Raw genomic sequence first — 26,712 nt, 5'->3', positions numbered from 1 at the left:
TGAGAGTGAGGAGGGAGGCTGCACCTGGTGTCTTTGGGTGGTGAGGGCAGGTTTCCTGATGGCATAAGTAGATTGTTAGCACTTGGGTGGGGTCCAGTAGAACATTCCCCCATTTTCCACCTGGGAAGACTCACCTGAGCCTGGTGGAAATAGAATTGGCTCCTCTGTAGGCCTTGCAGTATTCAGGCTTTTCTGAACGATTTCTGATGAGGTTAAAGCCCCTCAGGGAGGCTGTGAGAAGTGTTCTTCTCAGACAGTTCCCAGCCTCCAAGACGTAGGCAGACAGCATTTCATTTGTAGGATCGTGACTATGTCCATCAATCTTCCTCTGATGCTATTTTTGCTCTGGTGGATGGGAGTGGGGATATGGTGGGGGCCAGGGAGGGTGGGAAGTTAGGGGTGGTGTGTTATAGTTTAGGATGCTGTTGGTTGTGTCTAGAGATGATGATACTTCTGATAATTTCAGACTTACATGTCTCTCACCTCTTCACACTAAGGTTAACCCAGTTCTCTGTCCAGAGACTTTATAGTAATCACATTTTAGTGTGATCTTTTAAGTATTTCTTAATGATGTGTAATGGAGCAGTTTGTGTGTCACATTTTAAAAATTCCCCCCTTTGGGGGAAAATGTGTCTGAAATTATTTGATTTTTCTTTTTTTAAAGAAAAACACACCAACTTTTAAAGCCACATGGCTGTATGAATTTAAGTGGTTTCTGGAACACAAATGGGCAAATAATGTATAGAATGTCATTAGAATCATGATGTCACTGTCACTGGTCCTGGGATTGCCAGGCCTTTTCTGATTATCAGATGCAACAAATGACGTCCAATTTTATTGACCAGTTTGGCTTCAACGATGAGAAGTTTGCAGATCAAGACGACATTGGCAAGTGAGTATATTTTCCTGTTTCTTTAATGACCTCTCACACATGCTTTTTAAAGTGAACCGTCTCCACACGGTTCCCTTGAGTGGCTTTGGATTCTGTAACAGCCCTGAGCTGGGAGACCCCCCCTGTTGCTTACTTACAGTGTCCAACCTTGAGCCTAGGTAATTAGGAGAACAGCTAAGAGCCACACTCCAGGGGACCCTGTGGGCTGGGAGTGGGGGCCAAGGGGTCTTTGTTTTTGAGATGAGTCTCACTATGTCGCCCCCTGCTAGTGTTGAAGTTGTGAGCTCAAGTATCCTCCTGCCTAAGCTTCCTAAGCTTCTGGTACCATAGACCCCTGCCCTTGCCCTCACGTTACTTTGCTTATAAAGACCCCAGCCATCATTCTGCTCTTTTCAGCATATGTAATAGCATTACTGAGAGTAAGTCAGTAATTCTTTCCCATTTTGGTACCTGGTCAGAACGGTCACTGACTGTATAGCATGTTGTTGGGTACTGCATTCATTCCTGCAGATGACCAGGGCAGTAGGACCAGCCCTGTTTGCATGTACTCTCTGCTCTGGGGAAGTCCCTGTAAGAATGTTGTTGGGGTGGTTTTGCAAGATCCAAGCACTCTAACCATTGTTCTGTGGTCAGAGTTAAATGCAGAGAGGGAATTAGAAACTGGCAGAGCAGTGAAAGGAAATGTACAAGGAGATTGATTGGCAGAACTGAGAGCCAGAATCTAGCATCCTGCCTGGGAAGGAGAACACATCTCAACATGAGGTTCATGGATTATTGAGAACAGGGGTGAAGCGAGGATTTAAGCTATTGTGATTAGATCTCAGGTGATGTCTCTCACTGAGTCCACTGTGGCACCATAACAGTAGTTTGCAATAGTTGTTAGACTTCAGCCAGTATAGGCTACTTTATTACACACTGGAGTTTGCAGTCTGGGAAGGTAGAATCTTTTTACAGCACACTGCATGAACTTCCTGTGCTGGCACTCAGGAGCAGAGGCTCTCCTGTGAGCAGCAAGCACTGAGGCAGCCAGCTGCCCTCCACGTTGGCGCAGTTCTGTCCAGAAAGAACAAGAACACTGTACAAGGCCGTTATGCGTTTGTCATGTTAGCAATCTGCGCGCGCATGTGCGCACGTGCGCATACACACACACACACACACACACACACACACACACACACACACACACACACACACACACACCATCCCCACTTGACATCTTGGATTTTCCCATCTCAGCTCTTTTAAGTGTTAAGTTCAGAATTAGCATTCTCTTTTAGAACATGGTGCTGGGCTGGTGACTGATTAGAACCGACCTTTGAGGATTGATCACATTATCCCACCACTTACAGTCATGTAGCTCATTGTAACTGCATTTTACCCCTCACTGTCATGGAGGCAGGATGGCAGGGTTGCCCTGTGTTTCATTTATGAGTACGTCCCAGTACTTTACAATGCTTTTGTGGTTTTTAATGTTTGGGCTTGGTTGTTAGAAAGCTTTTTTTCCTTGGTTTTCTTGGTGTAGTCCCTGGAACCAGTTGGCACAGAAGTTAGAAATGCATTGTAGAAAGGCTATCAGGGGCCTCACAGCTTCATCTCAACAGGCTCCCATCCCAGCTGTCCTCTTTATCCATTCGTTAGTCCCAGGGAGACGGCACCATTGAATATAGCAATATAGTGGGTGTGTATATTACCGATGGAGAGTACAATGATAAGTACTTCAGATTTTGAGAGTTTCAGAGCACTGTTTACAGCTACCCATGGATAATTAACAATTCTTCTGCTTTCTTTACAGTGTTTCTTTTGATCGGGTGTCAGACATCAACTTTACTCTCAATACAAATGAAAGTGTAAGTAAGTTTACTGTTGTAAGTGATGTGCCACTGAAGAGGTGGAGAACCAATGGGTTTTGCTGGAGGCTGCATGTATTTGTCCTGTGCAAGAGAGCCCATAAGGAGAATGTATGCAGGCCTTTTACATGCTAGTTTAAAATCCAGGCTTTCTTGGGAATTTTTTGTTGTTTACATAGAAGCTAACATTTTATATTTATGCTTTATTTGAGTATATGTGATAGGCACCTTTTTTTAAAAAGCAAATGGAAAAATAATTTTCACTGGTGAATTGAGAGAGAAAACAATTTTGACTTTAGTTGTTTTCTCTTTTACTCACTTTTTGTAGGGAAATATTGCCCTGTTTGAAGCATGTTGTAAAGAACGGATACAGCAGTTTGACGATGGCGGTTCTGATGAGGAGGATATCTGGGAGGAGAAGCACATTGCGTTTACTCCAGAATCCCAGAGGAGGTCCAGGTGAGCCGCGGCACCACCAGTGTAGCCTGAACCCAGGGCCAGTGCTTTGTTCTATCAGGAGGAATGCTCTTAAGAGTGGATGGAGGCCTGGAGAAGAAGACCCAGTGGTTAAGAGCACAGAGGTCTCAGTTTGATTGCCAGTGCCCACATGACAGCTCATAGCCACCTGTATCTCCAGTTCCAAGGGATCCAGTGCTCTCTCTGGCCTCTGTGGGTACCCGGCACAGAAGTGGTACACAGACATACATGCAAGCTAAACACCTATACACAGTAAATAAGTAGACAAGCAAAAAATATTAAGAGGAAATGGGCCAGCCCCCTCTTTCCAGCAACATGGCAGGTAAAGCCACCCTGAAAACTCTTTACATAGGAAGCATGGAATGTGACCCTATTGCCACCACACACCCCCACACATCCTTCTTTTCCTTTTAACTTGGTTCTCCTTTGTAGGTAACTTAGTGAAGAAATTTTATGTATTTATTTATTTAGGTTGTGCATGTGTGTGCTTGCAGGAATCAGTTTTTTCCTTTGAGCATGTGGGTCTTGGGCTCAAATTGAGTTCATCAGGCTTGACACAAAGCACTTTTACCCACTGGACCATCTCTATCCAGCAAGTAATGTCTAGCCAATTAGCAACCTCCTCCAAGTTCAGTGAGAAACTTCTTTTCAAAAAATAAAGCAGGCCGGGCGGTGGTGCATGCTTTTAATCCCAGCATTCACAGAGACAGGCAGATCTCTGTGAGTTTTAGGCCAGCCTGATCTATAGAGCGAAATCCAGGACAGGCACCAAAACTACACAGAGAAACAGTGTCTTGGAAAAAAATAAGTAAATAAAGCGAACAACTGAGACCCCCCATATAATCTTCTGTTCTCTACACACATGAAGGCATGCATGTATACGCTCTCACTCTCTCTCACCAAGAAGCAGAGGAGATCAGTTCATTCAGAGGACATAACAGTTTTAAACTGCTTTTTACCTAATGACACAGATTCAAATTCAGCAAACAAAACTGCAAAGCGTGGTGAACGAATTGAGTTGATAGTTTTTTGATAGAAGAATTAAATTGGAAATCAGAAACAGATAGGTCCCTGGGAACTGGGTATGGAGTCACATACTGTTACCTCAGCACATGGGAGCTAGTGTAAGCTTGTGAGGGAGCTCTAGGCCAGCCCTCAGTTACATAGTGAAACTGTGGGAAAATGGGGGGGGGGGGGGTGAGGAACTTCATGTTTTTTCAAACTGAAGGAAAATAAAATGCCAGTATAGCAGAATGTGGGAAATAACTGGCCATATTAGATTTAAAGTACCTCGCTTCCGTGGCCTCGGCTTATACATTAAGAAAATAGAAAATGAACAGATTAAAGCCAAATACATAGGCTCTAGATTAGAGTAGGATCTGAACTCCAGAACAAAAACAGGAGAGGAAGCTTGTGAAATAGAAGTGGCTCTTTGAGAAGACCGCTGTACTAAGCTGCCCAGTGAGCAGGAAAAGGTAGCAACTAATGGCAGGAATGAGTGTTCCTGTCAGTAGAGGTTGGACAGATAGTAGAAAGATTGAAAACGATGAGAGATAATGAACAACCCATGTACCAGTGGCACCCTAAATCTTTGAATGACACGAAGAACCATAATTAAGAAAAGGTTGGAGGGTGTGGCATGGGCAGTGCTGTATCTGTTAGGCTTGAGTTTCTATTCTAAGGCTTCTCCTCAGGGAGGCCTATTAGCACTCATCTGTAAGAACAATGCTTGGGGAGACAGAAACAAGAGGATAAGAAGTTCTAGAGATCTGGGTCTGAATGACTTCACTGATGTGCCAGTAAGCATTTCAGAAAGATTCTAAAGTCACACTATTGCTTCTGGATACAAAAATTTGACTCGCTCACATTATAGAGAAGAAAACTGGGTTGTAGGGTCATAAGCAGAGATGCAGAAACCCCTTTAAAAGTTGTAACAGGTCAACTGTGGTGGCACATACCTGTAGTTTAGTGCTCAGAGCCTGAGGCAGAGGGATCAAAATTGTGTGGCTAGTCTGAGCTACGTAATGAGACTATGACCTAAAAACTATTTTTACGACAGATTAAATACAGTAACATAGAAAAAGGACCAAGTGTTTATTCCAAGACTGCAGAATTGCTTGAACCTCTTCAAATGTCTACATCCATTCTTAAATTTAAGCAATCTCCACACATTAGAAGTAGAAAGGAATTTTTCACCTTTATTAAAAGTATTGATGAAAACTATAGAGTTCACCTCATTAGCAGTAAAGGCTGAATGACTTCCTGTGGAGATTGTGAGCTTGCAGGTGTGTCTGATGAGTAACTTCTGTTTAATATTATACCGGACTGCTAGACATTTCAGTTAGAAAAGAGAAAAGATGGCAAATCATAAAGGAAGAAATTGAACATTTCTTGGACAGCATTGTTAATGTAGAAAGTTTGCTTGAGTATGGAAAAGGACTGTAGGATAATTCAAATGCATTTAGCAAAGTCTCACAGCTCATGATCAGTATAATTGTACCCCTCCCTACTGGAACTGTTGAAATTACTAAATGATGCTGTTCACAATACTGTAAAAAGTAAGATACATAGCTCTAAAGGCTAGTACACTGAACTCTAAAACTCATGAGGGTTGATGAACTGGAGATAAGCTCTAGTTCTCCACATGGATCCATGAGATCCACGCAGTACCCAACAAAATCCTAAGAAGTGATTTCTCAGACTATTTACAAGTTGGTTCTTAAATCCATACGGACAAAACACTTCCCAGAAGATTTTGACTCAGTTATGCTCATCTCTTAATCTCAGCAGCAGCTGGATCTGTATTGATTGTCCCAGCAAAGCAAAGGTTTCATTTTAGTAGTTCTGGTCTCTTGTTAATCATAGTCAATTCTTCAGCTCCAGGTGACCAGAACCACTGATTTTTTTAATACAGAATAGCAAATGCTCCAGATTCAGTCTCTGCTTCCTTCTCAAACTTCACAAGCCAGGCCTCCATCATTATGCATTGCTCTCAACATATTCAGACTCACACAGAACAACAGCCCATTAAACCCAAGTACTCAATGGCTTTCCCAGCTCAATGTTCTAGAATCCTTCTGTAGTTCTCTTCAAAATATGGTCTGGTGTGTCATAGCAATAGGCCATTCTCTGGTGCAATTTCTGTTTTAGTTGGGTTTCTATTGCTGTGATAAAATACCAGCCCATATGCTGGCAAAGGACACATGCACTGGCACAGCTGGGGGAGAGTGCACTGCAGGTCAAGTCCATCAGGAACTCGCACATAGGCTTTAGAAGTCTCTTTCCCAATTGAAACAAAAGGGGGGGTGTTTCAACACCCTAAGATGGTGTATAGAGGATGATGAGAAGAAAAGACCCCCGCCCTCAGGAGGCAGAGGCAGGAAAATCTCTGTGAGTTCGAGGCCAACCTGTCTACAAAGCAATTCCCAGGAGAGCCAGGACTACACAGAGAAACCCTGTTTCAAAAAACAAGCAAACAAAAGAACAAAACAAAAGGTCTGGAAAGATGCTTAGTATGCTTGGCACATACAGAGTCTTCCTTTTTGTGAAATGACATAGACAGGCACTATTCAGCTGAAGTACAGTGTGTTTTCACATTGTAAATGTCCTTTGAAAGCTTCCTGGACATGGCTGGTCACTGATTAAGCAGCTTAAATATGTCAATGTTGTTTTGTAGCTCCGGCAGTACAGACAGTGAAGAAAGTACAGATTCAGAAGAAGAGGACGGGGCCAAACAAGACCTGTTTGAGTCTGGCAGTGCAAGCGCAGAGGACAAGATGGAGGTGGACCTGAATGAGCGTGAGTCACCCAGGCCTTAGGAGTTAATATTCTAGTGCTTGAAATTGCCTTTTTTTTATCTCTGTGAGGTTGAGGCCAGGACAGCCAAAGCTACAGAGACCCTGTCTCAAAAAAGAGGTGGGGGGGGGGGGAGATTGCCTGTTTTTGAAAATTGGCAAAAGAATGGCCTGTGACATCTGAGATGTTCTCTGAGGCACAGTTGAGGTAGAAGCACTGTTGCCACTGCTGTGTAACTTTGAGTCTTTCCTAGGGAGGAACAAGTTATATATACTTGGAGATGATCGGTTTGAACACTGTCTCTATACGGTTTAGGTAGAGAACATGCCCCCCCACCCCACACACTCACCTCCCTCCAGAGCCAGGCACTGATACTGTAACAGCAGTGGAAAAAAATCACAGACTGGGCCTGGAGACATGGCTCAGTGGTTCTGAGTACATGCTGCCATTGCCAAAGACCTATGTTCAGTTCATAGCACCCCATCAGGAGGTCCTTCATAACTGCCTCAAGCTCCATGGGATCTGATGCTCTCTTCTGCCTGTCGTGGGCACCTGGACACAAAGTTTGTTTGTTTTTTGTTTTTTTTTTTTTTTTTTGGTTAGGACATAGATAGCCTATAGAAATGAGGAAATAATTGTGTCTTATGGAGTTATGAATGGAATGCACCAGGGGAGCCAAATTAAGCTCAAATAATTGTAAACATGTCTTACAGTTGTGAAACTCCAAACTTTAGCCTTGTTCAGCTGGTCCACATCTGTACCCTCCTGCTTACTAACTAGAAGACTTGATTGTGCTGCCCCTTTAAAAACGGCAGGGATGGGGTGGGGGATGAGAGGGCAGTATTCGGTGTTATGGTAATGTGATTGAAGACTTTACCTAAGCCTGACCAGTTCCTTGTCACCAAGGTAGCCTTTATGTCCTTGGTTCTTCGGGAAGCCACACAGCCAAACATGGCTTTAGCGTCATCCACAAATTCCTGTAAAGCTCCATCTGGAAACAGCCTTCTCATTCTGCATTCTGAAAGGTCCGTGTCCTCAGGCCCAGGGCCTAGGCTTCCCTGCCCTTGGGTTCAAATCCGCTTGGTTTTGTGTGCCAGTTACCAGGCCAGTAATGATAATTGCCACAACCTCTGCCCTCTGCTTGGTGCCCCAGAGGAGTAGTTAGCACTCGTGGGCAGGGTGCAGAGGGAGCTGCAGCAGGCGGGTCTTCCGAGGGTGTGCTGCTTCTGGATCACTGACGAGGCCGCTGGAAGGGAAAACAGCCAGCGAGAAGGCGGAGTCCCACAGACTGCTTAGTATGTGTGGCTCAGGAACAGGGTGGGGTGGTGAGGCCGAGAAGGGACTTTCAGAAATGTGTTTGTGGTTAGTTATGTGTATGCATGTATTATTTGTGGATCTGTGCACGTGAGTTGCAAGTCCAGAGCTGTGGGATCTCCTGGAGATTACAGGCTGGAGTTACAGGTAGTTGTGAACCACCCTGTGCATAGGGTGCTAGGAACTGAGCTTTAGGTCCTCTATAAGAACGATTTGTGTTCTTGACCACTGAGCCATTCTCCAGCCCCCCAGAATTGCCTTCTGAAGGTTGTAGGGAACTGCGGAGCACTTGGCAGACAGAAACAAAGCAGCAGTGAGCGAACTGGACTGGATAGCCAAGACATCATAGGGAAACAGCAGGGGGAGGGCGCTCTGGCGTCTGCAGGGCTGCTCTCCTGGGCTCTGCCCCTGGGGTTTGCGTATTTCACACTGTTGTGCAGCAGGTCACTGGAGCTTTGTCATGCATCCCTGCCAAGCAGTCCCATTGCCCTTAGTCTCAGTGCTGCTGTTCTTTGAGATGTTTGGATCTAGCTAGTCTAGATGTCTCATGTATTCGGAGCCGTTACAGCCCTGTCATTGGGGACGGTGCACTCCACTCAGCAGTGCCTTCAAACTTATTCCCTGTTGTAGCTGATACAGGGTTTGTTTGTTTTTTTCCTTTAAAGCTAAAGAATTTTCCAGAATCACTGGGCATGGTGACACATATCTGAAATCTCAGTCCTTGGGAGATGCAAAAGAATCAGAAGTTCAGGTTCATTCTCATTTACTCAGCAAGTCTGAGGCCAACTTGAGCTACAGAGCCTGTATCAAAAAACTGGGAAGAGAAAAAGGAGGGTCAAAAGAAAGGGGGTGGGGGATGGAAGATGATGGATGGGGGATTCAGAAGGAAGTGAGCTAGTATGACTTAAACAACATGCCTCTGCTGTACCTTGAGGGGGATGTCTGGATGACCTTTGTACTTACTTTAGCACCACAGGACAGCAGCCTCCTATCTCCATGCTGTTTGGGAAAGGCTTCTTTTTTTTTTTTTTTTTTTGGTTTTTCGAGACAGGGTTTCTCTGTGTAGCTTTGCGCCTTTCCTGGAACTCACTTGGTAGCCCAGGCTGGCCTCGAACTCACAGAGATCCGCCTGGCTCTGCCTCCCGAGTGCTGGGATTAAAGGCGTGCGCCACCACCGCCCGGCCGGGAAAGGCTTCTTTTTTATCAGTAGATATGAGACACTTCACTCTCTGAACATGTGAGCCACATACACATGTGTGTGCGCGCGCGTGTACATGTGTGTGTGTACACCTACCTCTCTCCCTGCCGCTCTCTTGGGTTGTTTGCAGAGTTTTGAGCAGTTTTGCTGTTAGGTCTGGGGAGTTACCTTGGGAAGGACTGTCACACATCCTACGAGTATAGAATTCCTTCCCCGTAGTCTTCACTGTGAAGTAGAGCTGTCGACCCAATGAACTGGTCCCAGAACTTTGCATACGGTGAGCAGGAAAATTAATTGTTAGGCGGAGTTTTGTATATACTTTGTAGCTTTGAAGAATATTTCAATTGGGAAATATTCATAGGAATCAAATTGCTAGATGAAAAGCCACAAGGGTCACCTTGCCTTCCAGTGATAGTGCCAGCCCCACCTCCCAGTAGCACCATGTTAACTTTTCTCCTAGAGGAACTACTTTCTTCTCATCTTGCCTGGGCTTAAACAGTTCTCCTAGCTCAATTCCCAAGTGTCTGTAATGACAGGCACACCCCACCACACTCAGCCTCAGAAAGATGGTCCCTTTTTAAACTCAAGGATTGACTTCTTCAAGTGATAATCGTCCCTTCGTTTCAGCACCCACCTGGTCAGCCAACTTTGACGTCCCAATGGAAACCACCCATGGTGCACCCTTAGACTCAGTGGGCTCTGATGTCTGGAGCACAGAGGAGCCGATGCCAACTAAAGAGACAGGCTGGGCTTCATTTTCAGAGTTCACGTCCTCTCTGAGGTGAGCAAGCATGTGCTGTCTTGAAGCTTTTCCTGCGTGAAGCAGGCAGTATGCATTTACTGGGAGCATGTGTTCTGCACCTTGTTTTACCTTGGAATGTGGCACCTGGAACAGGATTAATAGTCAGCATGTGATTGGGGCATACTGACACAGCTGTGCACCACAGCAAATGAGAAAGGGAGGGTTTTCATCAGACACCCTGGGGAGATCAGCCCCAGGGTGTTTAGCAGAATGGAATGGAAGATGCACTTCCAGAGCTGTGTAGTTTCTTAGGCTCCACAGGTGCATTGTGGGGAGTAAGAGCCGGTCCCTAACCAACACCTGTGGAATGGCACAAATATAAGGCAGAGTCTGACTTCCCTGTGTCTGTGAGCTTGGTTCTCACTTGCCATCAGTCTAGTGCTGTAAATTAGAGTGCAAGCAGGTGTCACTGCGGCTCAGTAACAGATCTTATTGCATAATTTTCCTGTATAGCTTTGTCAACATTTGAATATTAAGTGTGGATTTCATGTTTCATTTTGTGTAATTGAGGTCTGTTCCCACTGCTGACATCGGAATTTTCTCTTTTCTGAAAGCACAAAGGAGTCTTTAAGGAGTAATTCTCCTGTGGAAATGGAAACCAGCACTGAGCCTATGGATCCCTTGACACCTGGTGCTGCTGCCTTGGCCACTCAGCCAGAGGGTAAGTACGGTATGCCAACATGCCCACAGCAGGTAGAAGAAACAGACAGGCTGTGGTTCTAATGTCTGTCGGTCATCATAGAGAAGAACCTGTATTGTGGCAGAATCACAAAACGGGGAGTCTAGAAGGAATTGGCTCCAGGTGTCCGTCTTGTCAGGGTTAAGGATAGGAATCTAAAGCCAGAGAGAGGAGGAAGCATAATGCCCAGAGTGGAGAAGACCAGACTAGATACCATGCCTCCATCCTGTTCCTGAAGACCCCCTGGGGTTTTGCCGAGGCACATGGGGTATGAACTTGATCTCCCCATATGAGCAGGTGAAATTAGTCATAGGTGTCTGAATCCTAGGGAGCTATCTCATTGCTCAGAATGTTCACCTGTGTTCCTTGCATTGACCCTGAACTGTTTGCAGACTGGTGAAGAGCCATTGGGAGAGTGAACCAGCAGCGCCTGTGGTAGGGAGTGTGTGTGTATGGAGGCAAGAGCCTCAGGAAGAGCGAAGCAGTGAGTTTCTGGGAAAAGAAAGAGGCAGTGAGCAGAAGCCTCAGAGCCAGAAGAGGTAGCTGGTGGGGGCATTATCACTCCAAATAATTGAGCCCACAAAAATTCTGTCAGCACTCCATTGACCTGGTATTCAGGTTTCATTTTTGTTGCCATGATAAAACATCTGACAAAAAAAAAAAAAAAATCTAGGAAAGAAAAAGCTCCATTTGACTTACAATTCAGGTTCTAGTCCATCATTTGGGAATTCAAGCAGCTGGCCACATGGCATCCACCTGCAGGAGCAGAGGGCATAAAACACCACCTTGATTGTGTTCTACATCAGTTAACATCTGTATAATGCCCTCAGACCCACCTGGTAGAGTTACTCAGTTGAGACGCTCTTTGTAAACTGTGACAACTTAATATTTAAAACACCATTGTAGCTGGTTTGATGAGAAGCTAGAGGCACAGAATAGTCTCCTCTGCCTGGGGTTGCACAGATTGAGAGTGGGGGTAGGGGCACTGGGTTCCGACCCAGAAATCTGACAAGTCCAAGCTCATGACCAACGTACCTTGTGGCCTCCTATCGTAGAGCAAAGGAAAGACCCTTAGGCACATTCCCCCATGTTGTAGAGGAGACCTCGGAACAATGGGGTGTGCTAGGAGGGAAATGGGACCATAGAGCTGAGAAGGCTCTTTGGAACTTAGCAGCCCTCCATTGAGGAAAACGTGTGAGAGAGCCACCCCAGTGGGCATTTATAAGCAACTTGTGCCCATCAAGAGTTGGAGCTGCTACTCTTAACATCTTGAAGCAGTAGGCAGGACTAAGGCAGGGGAGTCTTTCTAGAAAAGGGCATCAGCTCCACAGTAGGCCTGTTGGATATGACTGTCCACTGTGTGCACTTTCAGCACCAGGCAGTGTGGCCATGGAAGCCAGCTCAGACGGGGAAGAGGATGCCGAGAGTACAGACAAGGTAACTGAGACCGTGATGAATGGCGGCATGAAGGAAACACTCAGCCTCACTGTAGACGCCAAGACAGAGACTGCAGTCTTCAAAAGGTAACCAGAGCCTGGGGCTCCTACGGTGACAGCTTGTCAGGAGGAAGGGGGAAGAAAACAGTTGTGACATGTTTAGATTCCAATGAGTATTTAAAAGCTAGCTTGCTGTCTTCCTAACATCTCCATTCATGTTAACCAAGAGATGGAGAGTTTTAGGTCCCTAAAGTGCATTTTTCCTCATGTGTGTGTGTCTTCAGAGTCTAGCAGATTGACAGTGTTCAGCTTTGCTAAGTTGACGTGGAAAGAGGCTGCAGAGGCCACCTGTCATCCAAGGCTCAGCAGTGTGCAGATAGATTGTGTTCTGTAGATATAATGCAGTCATTGTAATTCAGCAGCAAGAGGTTAGTGCTAACTCCACCAGACTTGATTAGAAAATAGCAGACTCACTTCTGTAATTCATGGGATAGAAAAGCAATCGTAAATCCAGATGGAAATTTACATCTGGAAGCTATAAAGGGTAACAGAAAACACTTCCATCATGATCTGGCCTGTAGCTGAAGCAGTGCCTTTCTCACTGCCTAATGAGGGCACCACAAGACAGAACCACAAATGAGAGAAGTAGATTGTAAAGTTATGCCATGTGTGGCGATGCAGTCAGCACTTGGACATTAAAAACTTGCACACTCGGAGATGGAGAGGCAGCTCAGCGGGTAGAGGGCTTGCCGGGCAAGAGTGAGGGCCTGAGTTGAATCCCAAGTGCTCACTGCAAAAGTCGGGCATGGTGGTGCACACTTAGGGAGGCAAAAACAAGAGGAACCCTAGGGCTTGCTGGCCAGCCAGCCTAGACTACTTGTTGGACCCCAAGTCCCAGTGTGAGGGACTAAAAAGAACAGAAGTGAATGGCTCCTGAGGCATGACACCAGGGTTGAGCTCTGACTTCCATATGCATGCACAGGCAAGTGCATGTGCACTCACATGTATACACATATGCAAGCAAGTGCATACTTGTACACACATGCACACACACAAACAAGTAAAATGACTCGGTAAGTAAAAGCATTTGCTATGCAAGCCTGATAACCTGTTTTTATTCCCTGGGATTCATGTAAAAAGAGAGAACAGATCCCTGAAAGTTGTCCTCTGAGATACAGATACACACACACCTACCTCACATATACACATATAATAATGAATAAAATAATTTTAAAAATAGCAAACAATTCAGCCTATTTGTTTTTCCCATTTTATTTTATGTGTATGGGTGTTTTGCTTGCATATATGTCTTCACCACATGTATTCAGTGCCCACAGAGGCCAGAAGAGGGTGTCAGGTCTCCTGAGACTGAAGCTGTAGGTGGTTGTAAGCCATTATGTGAGTAGTGGGAATTGCAGCCAGTGCTCTTAACCGCTAAGCTATCTCTCTAGCCTCCTCCACAGTATATTTACGTTACAAGACTGTATAACATCAGCATGAGGTCACATTGGGGTGACATATAATTACTAGTAATAATGGCACATTACAGACAGAGCCAGCGTGACCTAGTGTCTGCTTTTCCTCAGCACTGTGTTGGTGTCTTAGTGAATGCAGTATAAAAATATAAGATGTAAAGATGTGAGGTAGAGAAAATGGTCATTGTTTATAGACTGACTTTCTACATAGAACATTCTGATTAAATCTATAGATAAGAATTGGAATTAATTTTTTTGGATGCATAAGAAAACTCATTTTGTCTTATAAACCAGGCGATTGAGGTGTATGTGCTTTAATAAAATGTGAGCCTTCATCAATGAGAATATAAATCTTAAGGGAAAAGAATTTAAAATCTTATTGGAACCTATAATAAAGACTGAAATAAATACAGAGATGTGCCAGATTTATTAATGAAAAGGTACCCTCAACAAACGTTTTTCTCAACAAACGTTTAAAATCAGTCAGATCCCCATCATCCCACAGACAGTTTGACAGAAGTTGTGCTATTCTGAAGAAGAGCAGAAAGAGACCCAAAGTCACTTTGTGGTAAGGAGTCAGGGCTTCACCATAGGTAAATCTTAAGACTGGTTAATAAAGCACTGATGACCAAATACTAACAGAGAGGCCCCTCCTCAGCCTGAACTTAATAAGTTAGAACGACATGCACTCCAGTGAGGAAGACTGCAGACGAATGAAAAATGATTGCCCCCTGAGGAGAAAAATAAAATCAGGCCTCTCCTCATTTGAAGAGGAATGACATGTTCATGCAGCCTTTAGACAGAAAATATCTTGACTGTTTAGTATGAAATGTTTTTTAACTATAAAGGAAAATATTGATGAATGTATTCAATTTTTAATATTGCCAAAGACACAGTTAAAAGACAAGCCCCAACCAGGAAAGAGTAGGTAGAATATAGAAAGAGTCTGATGTCAGCAAGAGAGAACTCACATTTAAAGGTGAATATAGGATATACTGAGGTTTGCATCTGTGGAGGAAAATGAGAAGCAAAGCACACAGGGATGCCTGGCTGCTGGCCAATATCAACTGCAGTGCTGCTCAGTGCCATTGCCAGCTTAAGTTACAGAAAATGCCAAACTCACCCAGATCATTTCATGATGGCAGTGAAGCCACTCCAAAACCACAGAAGTAGACACAAAATAGAGCCACTTATTTGTAAGCAAACTAAATACAGAAGTCCTATGGGTGTTAGTTACTGACTGAATGCAAAGGTTCATCCTGAGCTGGCGCACGCCTTTAATCCCAGCACTCAGGAGGCAGAGCCAGGCAGATTTCTGTGAGTTCAAGGCCAGCCTGGTCTTCTACAGAATGAGTTCCAGGACAAGCGCCAAAGCTACACAGAGAAATCCTGTCTCGAAAAACCAAAAAAAATAAAAGTTTATCCTGAAATTCAAGGATGGTTGGATATCAGGGAAATCCATACATCAGATCAAAGAAATTTGACTTTTTTAAAATAAAGTTTTATACTTAGTACATGGTTAATACTGTAAACCACCATAACAAAAGGGTGGATTCCATTAACTAGCTAAGAATTAAAGAGAAGTATAGTCAGGAGGAGAGAGGGAAGCTGTCCTGGAAAGAAAGGATGGAGATAGGGCGAGAGCTTGGGAAGGAGTAGGAGAAGCGGCTTGTTTGCAGACGTGGCAGTGAGCCAGCCAGGTCAGTAGCAAACAGAACTCAGCAAAACCTCAGAAGAGTGGTCGAGCCAATTTCTTTTTTTAGTGAGTAGCCTTAAGCTGGGGGTGTTGGTGTACACCTTTCACAAAACACATCAATATGTCCATTTAGGAATTTTTTATTTAAAAAAATGTATATAATATATTATGATCATGCTCCCCCCAACTTCTGTTAGATACATCCTCACCTCCCTACCCACCCAAACTTTGTATTTTCTCCAAAACCAAACCAAGAAAATGCAAATCAAGCAAACAACAGTAAGACAAAAAATACTACAACAGAACTGAACACAAACACACAGACAACCATGAAGTTCATTTTCATTTAGGAATTATTGTAATGAAGATTTCTGTAGAGAAGTTTGAAGATGACCTAAGCAAGTGGAGACATCTGTAGCCCATCGTGGGACAGCTCAGTGCTACAGAGACATCAGTAAGAGTTCTTAGAAGGAATTTGTTCCGAATACTCTTAAACTGTAGGTAGAAAGTCAAGGTTCTTAGCTTGCCTGGAGGACAAAGAGGTCCAGTTAAAAGATCTGCCTGCTGCCTGTGCAGTCATGCTGCACAGACACGGGCATTGAAGCTGTGATGTTTTTGTAGTTGACGGGTGGCCATGATGATGAAGCTAAAGAGGGCAGGGTTGCTCAATGGTAGAGCCTTTCCTAGCATATATAAGGCCATGTTCATCCCCAGCATCCTTTTGAAAAGTAAGAGTGGAAAGAAGTCAGTTCCCCTGAAAAAGTCAAGTCCAGTCAGTCCCCCCTAAATAGCTTGTAAAGCAACCACAGGGGGATTACAAAGAGAATACAAGTTGATGGGGCTATGAAGGCAACTCTGTGGGTAAAGTGTTTGCTAAGTACTTTAGTTTACAGCCATGTAAAAGGTTAGCACAGGTGTGTGCAACTGTGGCCCCAACATTGAGTGGACAGGCAGACCCTAGAGGCTTGCTGGCCATCCAGCTTAGCTTTGAGAGCTTCAGGCTTATGGAGAGACAATGGCTCAGATAATGTGAGGAGTTGAAGAAGGTAGGTAACGTCAGCTTTTGACCTCCAGGCATGAATACATGGGCAAATGCAGAGTCATATGCCACACCCACATAAAAGAGAAACCAACTGTACATAGTGGCACATGCCTGTCATCTCAGCACTTGGGAAATTGAGGCAAGTGTTGACTGTGTTAATGTCTTGCTTCATATCTAAAACATATCCGTAAGAGAATGCATATACACCTAGGTCTTCAATGTCAGTCCTCATTCTCTAGACCCTGTGCGTGGGTCTGCTTACAGCAGCTCTTTCCTCTCAGGAACCCTCTGAGGTGCAACTGTGAGTTGTCCACACTTTCCAGGTGAGGAGCTGAGCATTAGAGCTAAATGGTGTGCCCATAGTCTCATGGGAATTAACAGAGAAAAAGGTAGACTACTTCTGACCTATGGGCAGAAAACCAGAAGGGTGGCTGGAGAGAGATTGCTCGATGGTTAAGGACACTTTCTGCTCTTCCAGAGGACCTGTGTTCAGTTCCCAGTACTCATGTCAGGCAGCTCATAGCCATCTCTGGCTCAAGCTCCAGGAGACCTGCAGTCACGTACACATGCTCACATACAGATAGACACACCTACTCATCATTAAAAATAAACCTTAAGCCGGGTGGTGGTGGTGAACGCCTTTAATCCCAGCACTCAGGAGGCAGAGCCAGGTGGATCTCGGCATTCGAGGCCAGCCTGGTCTACAGAGCACCAGGACAGGCACCAAAACTACACAGAGAAACCCTGTCTCGAAAAAATAAATAAATAAAAATAAAAATAAACCTTAAAAAAATAATGAAAACAGGACTGGAGAGATGGCTTAGAGGTTAAGAGCACTGGCTGCTCTTCCAGAGGTCCCAAGTTCAATTCCCAGCAACTACATGGTGGCTCACAATCATCTGTAACTTCAGTTCCAGGAGATTTGACACCTTCTAGCCTCTGTGGACACCACGTATACACATGGTACACAGATTTACATGCAGGCAAAATACTCATATACATAAAGTAAAAATAAAAAATAGAAACAAAACCAGAAACTGTAATGCATAAAGAATTGAGATAATCATATTGATATTAAAAATCTCTATTCAGTGATTAGAAAGAGCAGAGAGCAGATTGGGAAAGAAATGCGTAGTTCCTAAACAAGAAACTGGAATTTAGTATTCAGATAATCTTTGTATGATGGTGGGAACAAGAAAGGCTGCTGGGGTGGGATCCCAGGAGTCAGCAGTGCCTGTCACAGACTGTAGGCAGCCCAGGCCTGTCTGGGCTACAGAGAAAGAGTGTCTTCTCTAAGACAGTTCCGTAGAGCCTAAGCTGGCCTCAACTCACTATGAGGATACTATTGAATTTGTGATCTTCCTGACTCCACCTCTCAGATACTGAGGAGGTAGTTACCTTGGGCTTGGTGAGACTCTTCCAAGTGAGCCATGTCTCCAGCCTAGCTAGTCACTTTGAGACTAGTTTGGGCTACCTAGTGAGACCTGTCTCCAAGAGAAGGAAGTGGATGGGCTGGGCAGAAGAAACCCAATCAGAATATGAGCAAAAGACAGCAGTTTACAGGCAGGCAAACCAAAAAAGACTGAAAAGGTAAAGAAAGCATTCTGAGTCACTGTAGAGATGAGAGCAGGCACCACAACCCATTTCTTCGGAAATTTCAGGAGATTGGAAAGGGACTTAAGTTGGGGACCAGGCCTTGATAATGGGGAAGGCATGTTTGTAGGAGAGGTTCTTTGCTGATAAAAAGATGGCCTGCGCCAGGCAGTGGTGGCGCACGCCTTTAATCCCAGCACTCGGGAGGCAGAGGCAGAGGCAGGCAGATCTTTGTGAGTTCAAGGCCAGCCTGGTCTACAGAACGAGATCCAGGAAAGGCGCAAAGTTACACAGAGAAACCCTGTCTTGAAAGAAAAAAAAAAAAAGATGGCCCGCGATGTTCTTCTCCTGGATGTACCACCCTAAGTAGTGTCTGTGCTGGTGGTTACTTGAGGCCTGGAGCTTGAGTGAGGTTTGGTTGCTTGTGGCTGTAGGGAGCCACAGAGAAGTGGATGCTCACCATGGGCATAGTGTTGTTGCTCGGGAACATGTGGCCCTTCAGATGTGCAGGATTCAGAGAAGTAGACTTGAAATAAAGACAGCCTGGATAAGTGCACTAGAGTAGAAGGGGTAGGAGAGGGTGAGAAAAGTGAGTTGACAAAGAAGTTAGGAGGGATTGGGATGCCGCGTGGTGATACAGTACATGTTTAGTTAGCATGCCCATGCCCTGGCTCCACCCCAGCACTGTAGAAAGCCTAGGGGTCAGACCTGCACCCGATCTGTAGGTTGTGATTAGTTTCCTGAATGGCCTGGTAAACTGCCCTAAAGTTGGGGGTTTCATGTGCAAGTCCAAGCCAACGCTTGGATCTGAGGAGGACTTGCTTTCCTTCAGAAATTGGGTGAAGTGGGAATCCAGGTAGAGCGAGACACAGCTAAGTTTCCAGCTCAGTCAGGAATGTGCCTGCTCTCTTCTCCATCAAGAGCTGCCCACAGGCAACTTTGGCTCCCATTCGCTGCTGCTTCAACTCTTGGCTCCTTGTTCCTTCCCTAGTGTCTGCTCTAGGCATGGGCTGTTGGAGGGCAGCAGAAGGCTTTCTACCTGGCTTAGCAGTGGGTACCTCTTGTCTGAGGCGAGGCTGCAAGCCAGGAACTCGTGCGAGTGGTGGGCGTGGCCTTGAGTGCACGGTGGAACTAAAGGCTCCTGTTCCTTCAAACAGGTTCTCTTCACACCTCCACCGAATCTGCGGGGTGCCATGTGCAGTCGTGGACATGTTTCCCCAATTCCTCATTTCTAGGAGTGTTCTGAAACTCTTGTACGTTTCTTTTTCTGTTTTGCACACTTGGCCTCAGAGTGTTGAAGTCCTACCGGTATGTACGGTGACACGGACCGCTCTTTCTCAGACACCAGCCACATTACATTGTCCCTCTCAGTTCCCACCTGCGTGTGGTCCCTTCCTCTTGTGGTTTCCCCAGTCACTGTCTGCATTTCTGTGATCCTTCCACCCTGAGCATGCTCAGCCCCAGGGCTTGCCTCCATGGCAGTCATGACGTCAGAGCCATCTGCATGTGACCTCATCCTCTGGCCCTGGACATCATGCCTGGTATGTGATGCACCTGTCTTCTTCTCTCCTATAGTGAGGAAGAAAAACTGTCTACCTCTCAAGATGCTGCTTGCAAAGATTCAGAAGAGAACCCCGAACCAGCAGAGGCCAAGTGCACAGCTCCCCGAACCCCCAGCAGTAGTCCTGAGCAAAGGTAACCACCCCACCTGCCTGCACCCTCTGAAGGTTCTACCATGCCTCTGCTTGACATCTCCTGGAAGTTAGAAGGGAGTCAACACTTGAGGGTGGGGCCTTGAAAGGTCTGTACAGCTGTACCGAAACCTTTAGCAGTGTGCTAGGCACAGTGGCATTTCTCGGGTCTCAAGGAGTCGGATGCCCCAGCCAGCAAGCCTGCGTGATGTGCTGCTTGTGCAGGAAGGGTCCTGGGGAGAAATGATTGCTTAGGCAATCTCAGTTTCCTGACTCAGTTCTTCTGAGGCTGTACTATGAATGGTCTTGAGCCCTTCAGGATTGGAGTCCTCAGTGATCCTGTGACGGGAACAGGCCTAACTGCCTCATTTCCCAAAGTCATACTTGGGATACCACGGGACTTGTCTGAGGCCCTTTGCCATGGACTGCTAAATACTTGAAGTCCTAGAAGGGGAGACCCTGTGAGATCAATCCCTGGAAGGTTTACACCATGTGGGTGGGCCCCACTGCCAGAGCCATTTGATTGGGATGTGGTGTTTTCTTTCTAGTCATCTTTTGCTTAGACTGAGCCAGTGGTCTGAAGGGATAGGCCAAGCCAAGGCCTCATCTGCAGAGGGCATATATATGTATATGTGTATATATGTATGTGTGTGTGTGTGTGTGTGTGTGTGTGTGTGTGTGTGTGTGTGTGTGTGTGTACATATTTAACATGTGTATTCCTTCTGGAAGGAATAAAGTGACCTTTAAAGCAATTGCAGAGGCATTGTGCCTTCCCCTGGCCAGACTCCCCCGTAGGCTGCACTCCGCAGAACCAGTGAGCAGGAACCAGCAGGGGGCGCTCACCACTCCTGCTCTGGAAGCGCCTATTCATGCAACCCTCCGCCCTGTTTGGTTTCTCATAGAAATTCTAGGCAAAATGAAGTATGGGTTATGATTAAAAATTGTCTTTTTGCCTATAAAATTAATTGTAGGTACTGTGTAAGCAGATAGCTCTTGGGAAGGCTTGGGGAAAAAGGGCACCAGCTAAGCTTCTAGCTATTTGGGAAAGTCCCCCTTTTCCTGGTATTTGCAAGTATCTTTAAGTGGTTACATCTGCCCGTTGTTTCCTGAGTTGAGGCTGTGGAACAGGCAGGACAGCCAGGCCGTCTTGACAGAAGTCATACAAGAGGCTGCAGTCGCTTCTTGGCTCTGGCTTGGTGACTTATTTGCCAAAGGGCACCTTGGGTTCTTCTCTAGCTGTTCCTTTTCTTTTCTCTGTGTAACAGTCCTGACTGTCCTGGGACTCACTCTGTAGACCAGGCTGGCCTCAAACTCACTGGCCTGCCTCTGCCTCTTAAGTGCTGGGGTTAAAGGTGTCGCCACCACTGTCCAGCCCTCTCTAGCTGTTTATATGGGCATGAAAAGCCCTGCCCTTCAGTCTGCAGGATGAGCTGCAAGATGTTAGGGCAAGCCAGTAGAAGAGCCGGCACTGCTTGTATTGGACCACCTGCCCTTCCCCACCCAGCACTGGTCAGAACAGGACTCACTGGTGAAGCCACAGTGGCAGGTGTCTCATAGCCCAAAGAGCATGCTCAAAGGGAGACTGTAGAGTTGCATGCAGGAGTGAGGGTACTGGGGTTGGCCCCTGAGCAGTGCCAGTGAGCTGGTGCCAGGGGAGCTCAGTGTACTGTCAGCACTCGTGTTGGAAGCAGCTAGTAGGGTGGGCAGAGTGCAGATGGCACCCTCCCAGGGCTGCTTCCCAGGACGGTTCTTACTCGAGCCTGAAGGGTTTGCGTGGCCACTGTATCTAGCTCCACCAGTCTCGTCCCACCTGTTGTTTTCACAGCTGGTGTGCTAGTGTTTGCACACACCAGCCTCACAAAGCCCTAGGGTGGACAGTATTGTCCCCTTGCTGCTGAGGGGAAACAGGACTGAGAGGTTAGCAACCTAACTTTGCAGTCACAACCAGCTCTGTCGGACTAGAATTCTCAGGGACTGAGGCACCATCATGTGTAATTAGAGTACAATTTTGGGGAGCACCTACTGGTTCCTGTCACAGCTGGCAGGCCTCCCGCAGGGAAAGCAGTCCAGGTAAACAGTATTTGTGTCCTTCTGGCTACAGCCTGGCTGAAGCTGTCCAGTGCCTCGGCTCAGGTTGTGGTTGGGCAGAAGCCCCACGTCTGCTTCCATTGGCTACTTGTCTGTCTGTGGCTGTGCCCGCCCTGTGTTCTCAACAGTGGTCCTCTTCACACACCTTTTCCTTCCCCTTTCCTAGTAGCAGAGCTTGGCTCCGCAGGTGGAAGTCGGTTTGCACCCCCGTAGGACAGAGCAGAGTTTCTGAAGCCCAGAGCTGAACTATGGTGTGCATACATACCTACGTGCAGTTCTGAGCAGCTGCGTGGGCAGCTTCCACACACCTGCTCCATCACCATTGGCAGCTGTGTGCCCTAGGGAGGGTGGGCAGAGCTGACCCGCTCAGCTTCAAGTGCCTCAGGTGTCGTCTCCTTCTCTGTAGGACTGACCAGCCAAGTATGCCAAGCGACACGTCAGTTAACGGCCCTGTATGATGAGTGACATCTGCTGCTGCTGACTGAGGACTGCAGGCCACCACCACCCAGGGGCTCTGGAGGGGTCACCCAGAGCTACCAAGCCGCCACTGCTGCACTCTGCAAGGGATCAGGACCAGCAACCTTTATACTCTAGATTCTAAGACATTGTACAGAGAAATTCAGAAGTGTAAAAATACTGCACATTGAGAAATACCAAGAATTTTTGCGTATGTTTATATTGTATTGATCTAAATAATGGGTAGCCTGTGACATCAGATCTTGCCGCCCATGTAATAATAGTAGTGATACATAGTTCAGATGGTTGTAAGAATAGTTTTATAAAGTGACTACACAGATCTATTGTATTCAAAACATAACTATTTGACAATTATTAGTGTGACCAAAGTATTAGGCAGTTTTCATACATTTTCCACCTTGTACAAAATTCTGAATTCATTTTTCTTCCAGGTTGGCACGGAGCTGTCGATGGAAAAGCCCTCTGCGTGTTCTTTTGGTTGTTCTGACTTACAAAGTGATTTTGAATAATACTCGGTGTTCTTTTATAACCCGCTTTTGATTGGTAACTGTTTTCTGTATTGTTGCAGATGGATCAAATGCGTGAGTCTTGGTGGAGATTAAGTATTTATTGCTATGACTTAGTTCTTGTAAAGCCATATGTTCTGTTGAGGTCTTGTTTGCCCAGAGCGTTTCTTCTACAGGTGAAACACTAGAATATTGGAGTACACATGACTGTGGTTGGGTTGGCTTTTTTTTTTTTGTTTTTGTTTTTGTTTTGTTTTTTTGTTTTGTTTGGGGGGGGTTCTGTTTTTTGTTTTGTTTTGGTAGTTCATCTGCCTTTTAACCCAGTCACCAAAACATCCCTTGTCAGCAAGCATCACTGGTGGCCATTTCAGAGTGGTCTGCATCCACACTGCTCCGAGTCACAGAAGTGAGTCCCTGGAAATGCTCGCGCTGGTGACGGAGTAGGATGCGACCATCAAGCGGGCTGGCTTTAACAGAATCACAACCTGGCACCAAGCATGTTTCTTGTTTTACTGTACCTTGTGAGCTTTTCACTCGTGAACCAGTGGATTTTGAACTGGTCTGTGTGTATATAGTGATTATGGATACTAATTCAGTGTAATTTATAATTTTCTATGTCAGCATAAACACATCCCAGCCTCCTCCAACAGCTGAAGCAATGGCCTGTGCACTGCCGTGGCGTCTGGGGAAAGGGCTCAGTCACCTCACCTCCTGCACTTTTAGATGCAGATCAGTTTTTCATTTCTTTAATAGGAAATTATTCACGTATTTTTACATCATTTGTTTTTCCTGACCAGTATTTAAAACCAAAAGGATATTCTGAAAAATGGCCAACAAGTTTTTTAGAACCAGCATCCCAAGCAGCGTGCCTACATGACATCGCGTGTGGAAAGAAGAGTCAAGTGTCCGATGCCTTACTCCTTCCTCGCTTCTCACTGTAGACAGTGCAGGGGCTGCCTCAGGTGACCGAGGCAGGTCTGGTCACCAGGCTCAGTGGGCAGCAGGAGGCTCTGGGACTGGTGGTGAGGGGCTCGGTGGCCTGTGCATGCCCACCCAGGACCCTTAAGTCACAGCTCCTTCAGGAGAGGCTGCTCTCCTCTGGAACCTGGTGCCACCAGAGGACAGGGCTCCTTCTGCTCGTCTCAGGGATGGTCGACCTGCGTGGCCCAGGACCTCACATTGCTGGCGGATGGTATGCTCCTGTCTCTCCTGGTGATGAGCCTTGCTTGCCACAGCCAGGGTTTGGCCCTCTGTCAGCCCACACTGCCTCTTTGCTGTGGATTGGGCTGGCTTTTCCATCCCACCGTCCACTAGGGAAGGAGCACTTGGGTGCTGTCTTGGGGAAGAACTTCGGTTTGCTTGGGGAACGGCTGTGAGGGTAAGAGGGATGGGGGTGTCGGGTAGGAGGTGCCAGCCAGGGCTTGAGATGAGTTCCTGCTCCTTTCCTTTCTGTGTATTGGCCGTATGAATCGCAAGACTAACAGATGTCTGCAGTACAGTACCTGTATTAAAAGTAATAACAAAATAAAGCCTGATGCTTTCTTTCTAAAGAGTTCCTCTTGTGCCTTCTTTGGGTTCTAGTAGCCACATGGTATGGGGCTGTGCCAGAGCCCTCCAGCTTTCTCCTGTCTTGGCTCTTGGGCATGCCAGCTCCGGAGAAACGCTCTCAGCCACTGCTGTGACCCACACCTACCTACAGCCATCCGTGCCTGACCCGTGGGTGCTCAGTACGTTTTCGCTAAGAGGAATTGGCCATCAGCTGCCGTCTTGAGATCCTCTGCCTGGTCCTCCTGCTTGTCAGCTTTGTCATGTCTCACTCCCGCCCTGTTGCTCTGGTTGCCAGCAGATAGCATTAGGATGGTTCACAGATTCCTGTTGCTGTCGGTGGTTGTTGTTGTTTGAGACAGGGTTTCTCTGTGTAGTTTTGGTGCCTGTCCTGGATCTCGCTCTGTAGACCAGGCTGGCCTTGAACTCACAGAGATCCTCCTGGCTCTGCCTCCCAAGTGCTGGGATTAAAGGTGTGCACCACCACCGCCCGGCTCTATTCCTGTCTTAAAGAATGCCCCCCTCCCCCAGCTGAGCAGTCCACTAGCAGTCTCCAGAACCCACATGGCTGCAGGAGGAGAGATAACCTTGTCGCTGTAGTCCTCACTGTTCTGAAACTTGATGGAGACCAGGTTGGCCTTGAACTCACAGAGGTCCTTCTGCCTCTGCCTTTAGTCTGCTGATATTAATGAAGTCATCCACATGCCGGGGCAAAGGGAGAAACAGCTCTTCGGCTGTCCTGACCTCTACATGCACATCATGGCATTTCTGTGCCATTCAGCTCACACATAATCAGAACACATGGCAGTAGTTGTAGTGTCTGCCTTTTTTTGTTTTTTTAAAGAAATACTGAACTGGCTGAGTGAAGCATACCTATAATCCCAGCACCTAGGAGGCTGAGGCAGAAGGATCGCCAGTTCAAAGCCACTGTAGGCTGCCTAGACCGTCACATGTGTGAGGTTGTTCATGTGCCATCATGCATGTGTGGAACTCAAATGTCAGCTTGGGGGAATTGGCTTTCTCCTTCCACTATCTGGATCTAAGGCACTGGTTCTCAACCTTCCTGGTGCTGGGACCCTTTAATACAGTTCCTCATGCTGTGGGCACTCCAACCATAAAATTATCTCATATGCAGGATATCTGACATGCAACCCCTGTGAAATGTTCGTTTGAGCCTAAAGGGATCGCTACCCACAGGTTGAGAACTGCTGGTCCAAGGTATTGAACAGTTGATGGGCAGGCGCTCTCATAGACTGAGCCTTCGTGCTGGCTCAGAGACACTGCCTTCAAGGCAGAAGCAGGAGGAATGGCATGCCATAACTCATTTCTCATCACATTTGTTCTGCCTCTGCCAGGCACATGCCTCACGCTCCTGGATTCTGCAGCTATCCCAGACAGGTGTCAACACGGGCAACGTCATGGGCTCTAGAGATAGCCCTGAAAACCACAGCTGGCTTTGGCCGTAGATGCTAGTGCGGCAAGGGCAGGTCGGTTCCTCTGCTGGTTTCTCTGGGGGTCAAGAGTATGTGTGCATAGAATCTAGTGGGATGGTTCCTGATGATGGTGAAGGTGCCGTCGTCCTGCGCTAGCACAGCGGCACCTGCTGTTGGCTTTTTGGTGTGTTCACTCATGCTGTTCATGTTTCTTCAGTCAGATGTATTTAATTGTCATGTGTTGGGGTCTGCTACAACGTGTGTGCCAACCTTGGTACAACACTTGGACTTGTAAATAAAACTGCACAAGGCTGGAGCAATGGCTTACCAGGTAAGAGCCATGGCTTTTCTTGAAGAGGACCCAGGTTCAATTCTAGCCTCCATGTCAGGCCACTCACAGCCACCTATGTGTAATTCAAGTTCCAGAGACCCTCTTCTGACCTCTGTGGGCACTGCACACACATGGTGCACATACGTGCAGACAAGACACTGAAGCATGTAGAAATTACGTTTGCGTAGAAAGAGAAAAGCACTGTTTCTTACTGTGTTAACACAAAAGTTACCCCGTGGTGGATATCAGCTCTAAACATAAGCTTTTACAAGAAAAAAAGGAGAAATAAGGTAGGATAGTCACCTTTGCAGTGGGTGAGTACTCAGATGGCAAGTCAACATGAGAGGTCCGACATTACCTGTCCTGGGGGGTGTCGGTTATACTTGCTATAACTA

The 26,712-nt window shown here is 46.3% G+C and overlaps 1 protein-coding gene across 29 annotated transcripts in view; it reads left to right on the top strand.

The window, feature by feature from the left end:
- The window catches only part of Ppp6r3 (protein phosphatase 6 regulatory subunit 3), a 128,053-nt gene extending 103,495 nt beyond the window's left edge, over positions 1 to 24,558 (top strand). For 9 of the 29 annotated variants that reach the window (XM_006980498.4, XM_006980496.4, XM_076556199.1 and 6 more), the window contains 9 exons: positions 795 to 892; positions 2,685 to 2,739; positions 3,068 to 3,198; positions 6,893 to 7,014; positions 10,151 to 10,304; positions 10,880 to 10,986; positions 12,377 to 12,527; positions 19,822 to 19,941; positions 22,432 to 24,558. In XM_006980498.4, coding sequence (XP_006980560.1) covers positions 795 to 892; positions 2,685 to 2,739; positions 3,068 to 3,198; positions 6,893 to 7,014; positions 10,151 to 10,304; positions 10,880 to 10,986; positions 12,377 to 12,527; positions 19,822 to 19,941; positions 22,432 to 22,483 — 990 coding nt within the window. In that variant the 3' untranslated portion in view covers positions 22,484 to 24,558. Of the gene's footprint in view, positions 1 to 794; positions 893 to 2,684; positions 2,740 to 3,067; positions 3,199 to 6,892; positions 7,015 to 10,150; positions 10,305 to 10,879; positions 10,987 to 12,376; positions 12,528 to 19,536; positions 19,555 to 19,821; positions 19,942 to 22,431 lie in introns of all 29 variants that reach the window. The other 20 variants (XM_006980500.4, XM_042258341.2, XM_076556241.1 and 17 more) reach the window with 8 other exon arrangements.
- The last annotated feature ends 2,154 nt before the right edge of the window (positions 24,559 to 26,712 follow it).

Source organism: Peromyscus maniculatus, chromosome 1 (assembly GCF_049852395.1).
Source record: "Peromyscus maniculatus bairdii isolate BWxNUB_F1_BW_parent chromosome 1, HU_Pman_BW_mat_3.1, whole genome shotgun sequence".
Taxonomy (NCBI): domain Eukaryota; kingdom Metazoa; phylum Chordata; class Mammalia; order Rodentia; family Cricetidae; genus Peromyscus; species Peromyscus maniculatus.
The sequence above is the reverse complement of the archived record's forward strand: the minus strand, read 5'-3'. Positions and strand labels throughout refer to the sequence as shown.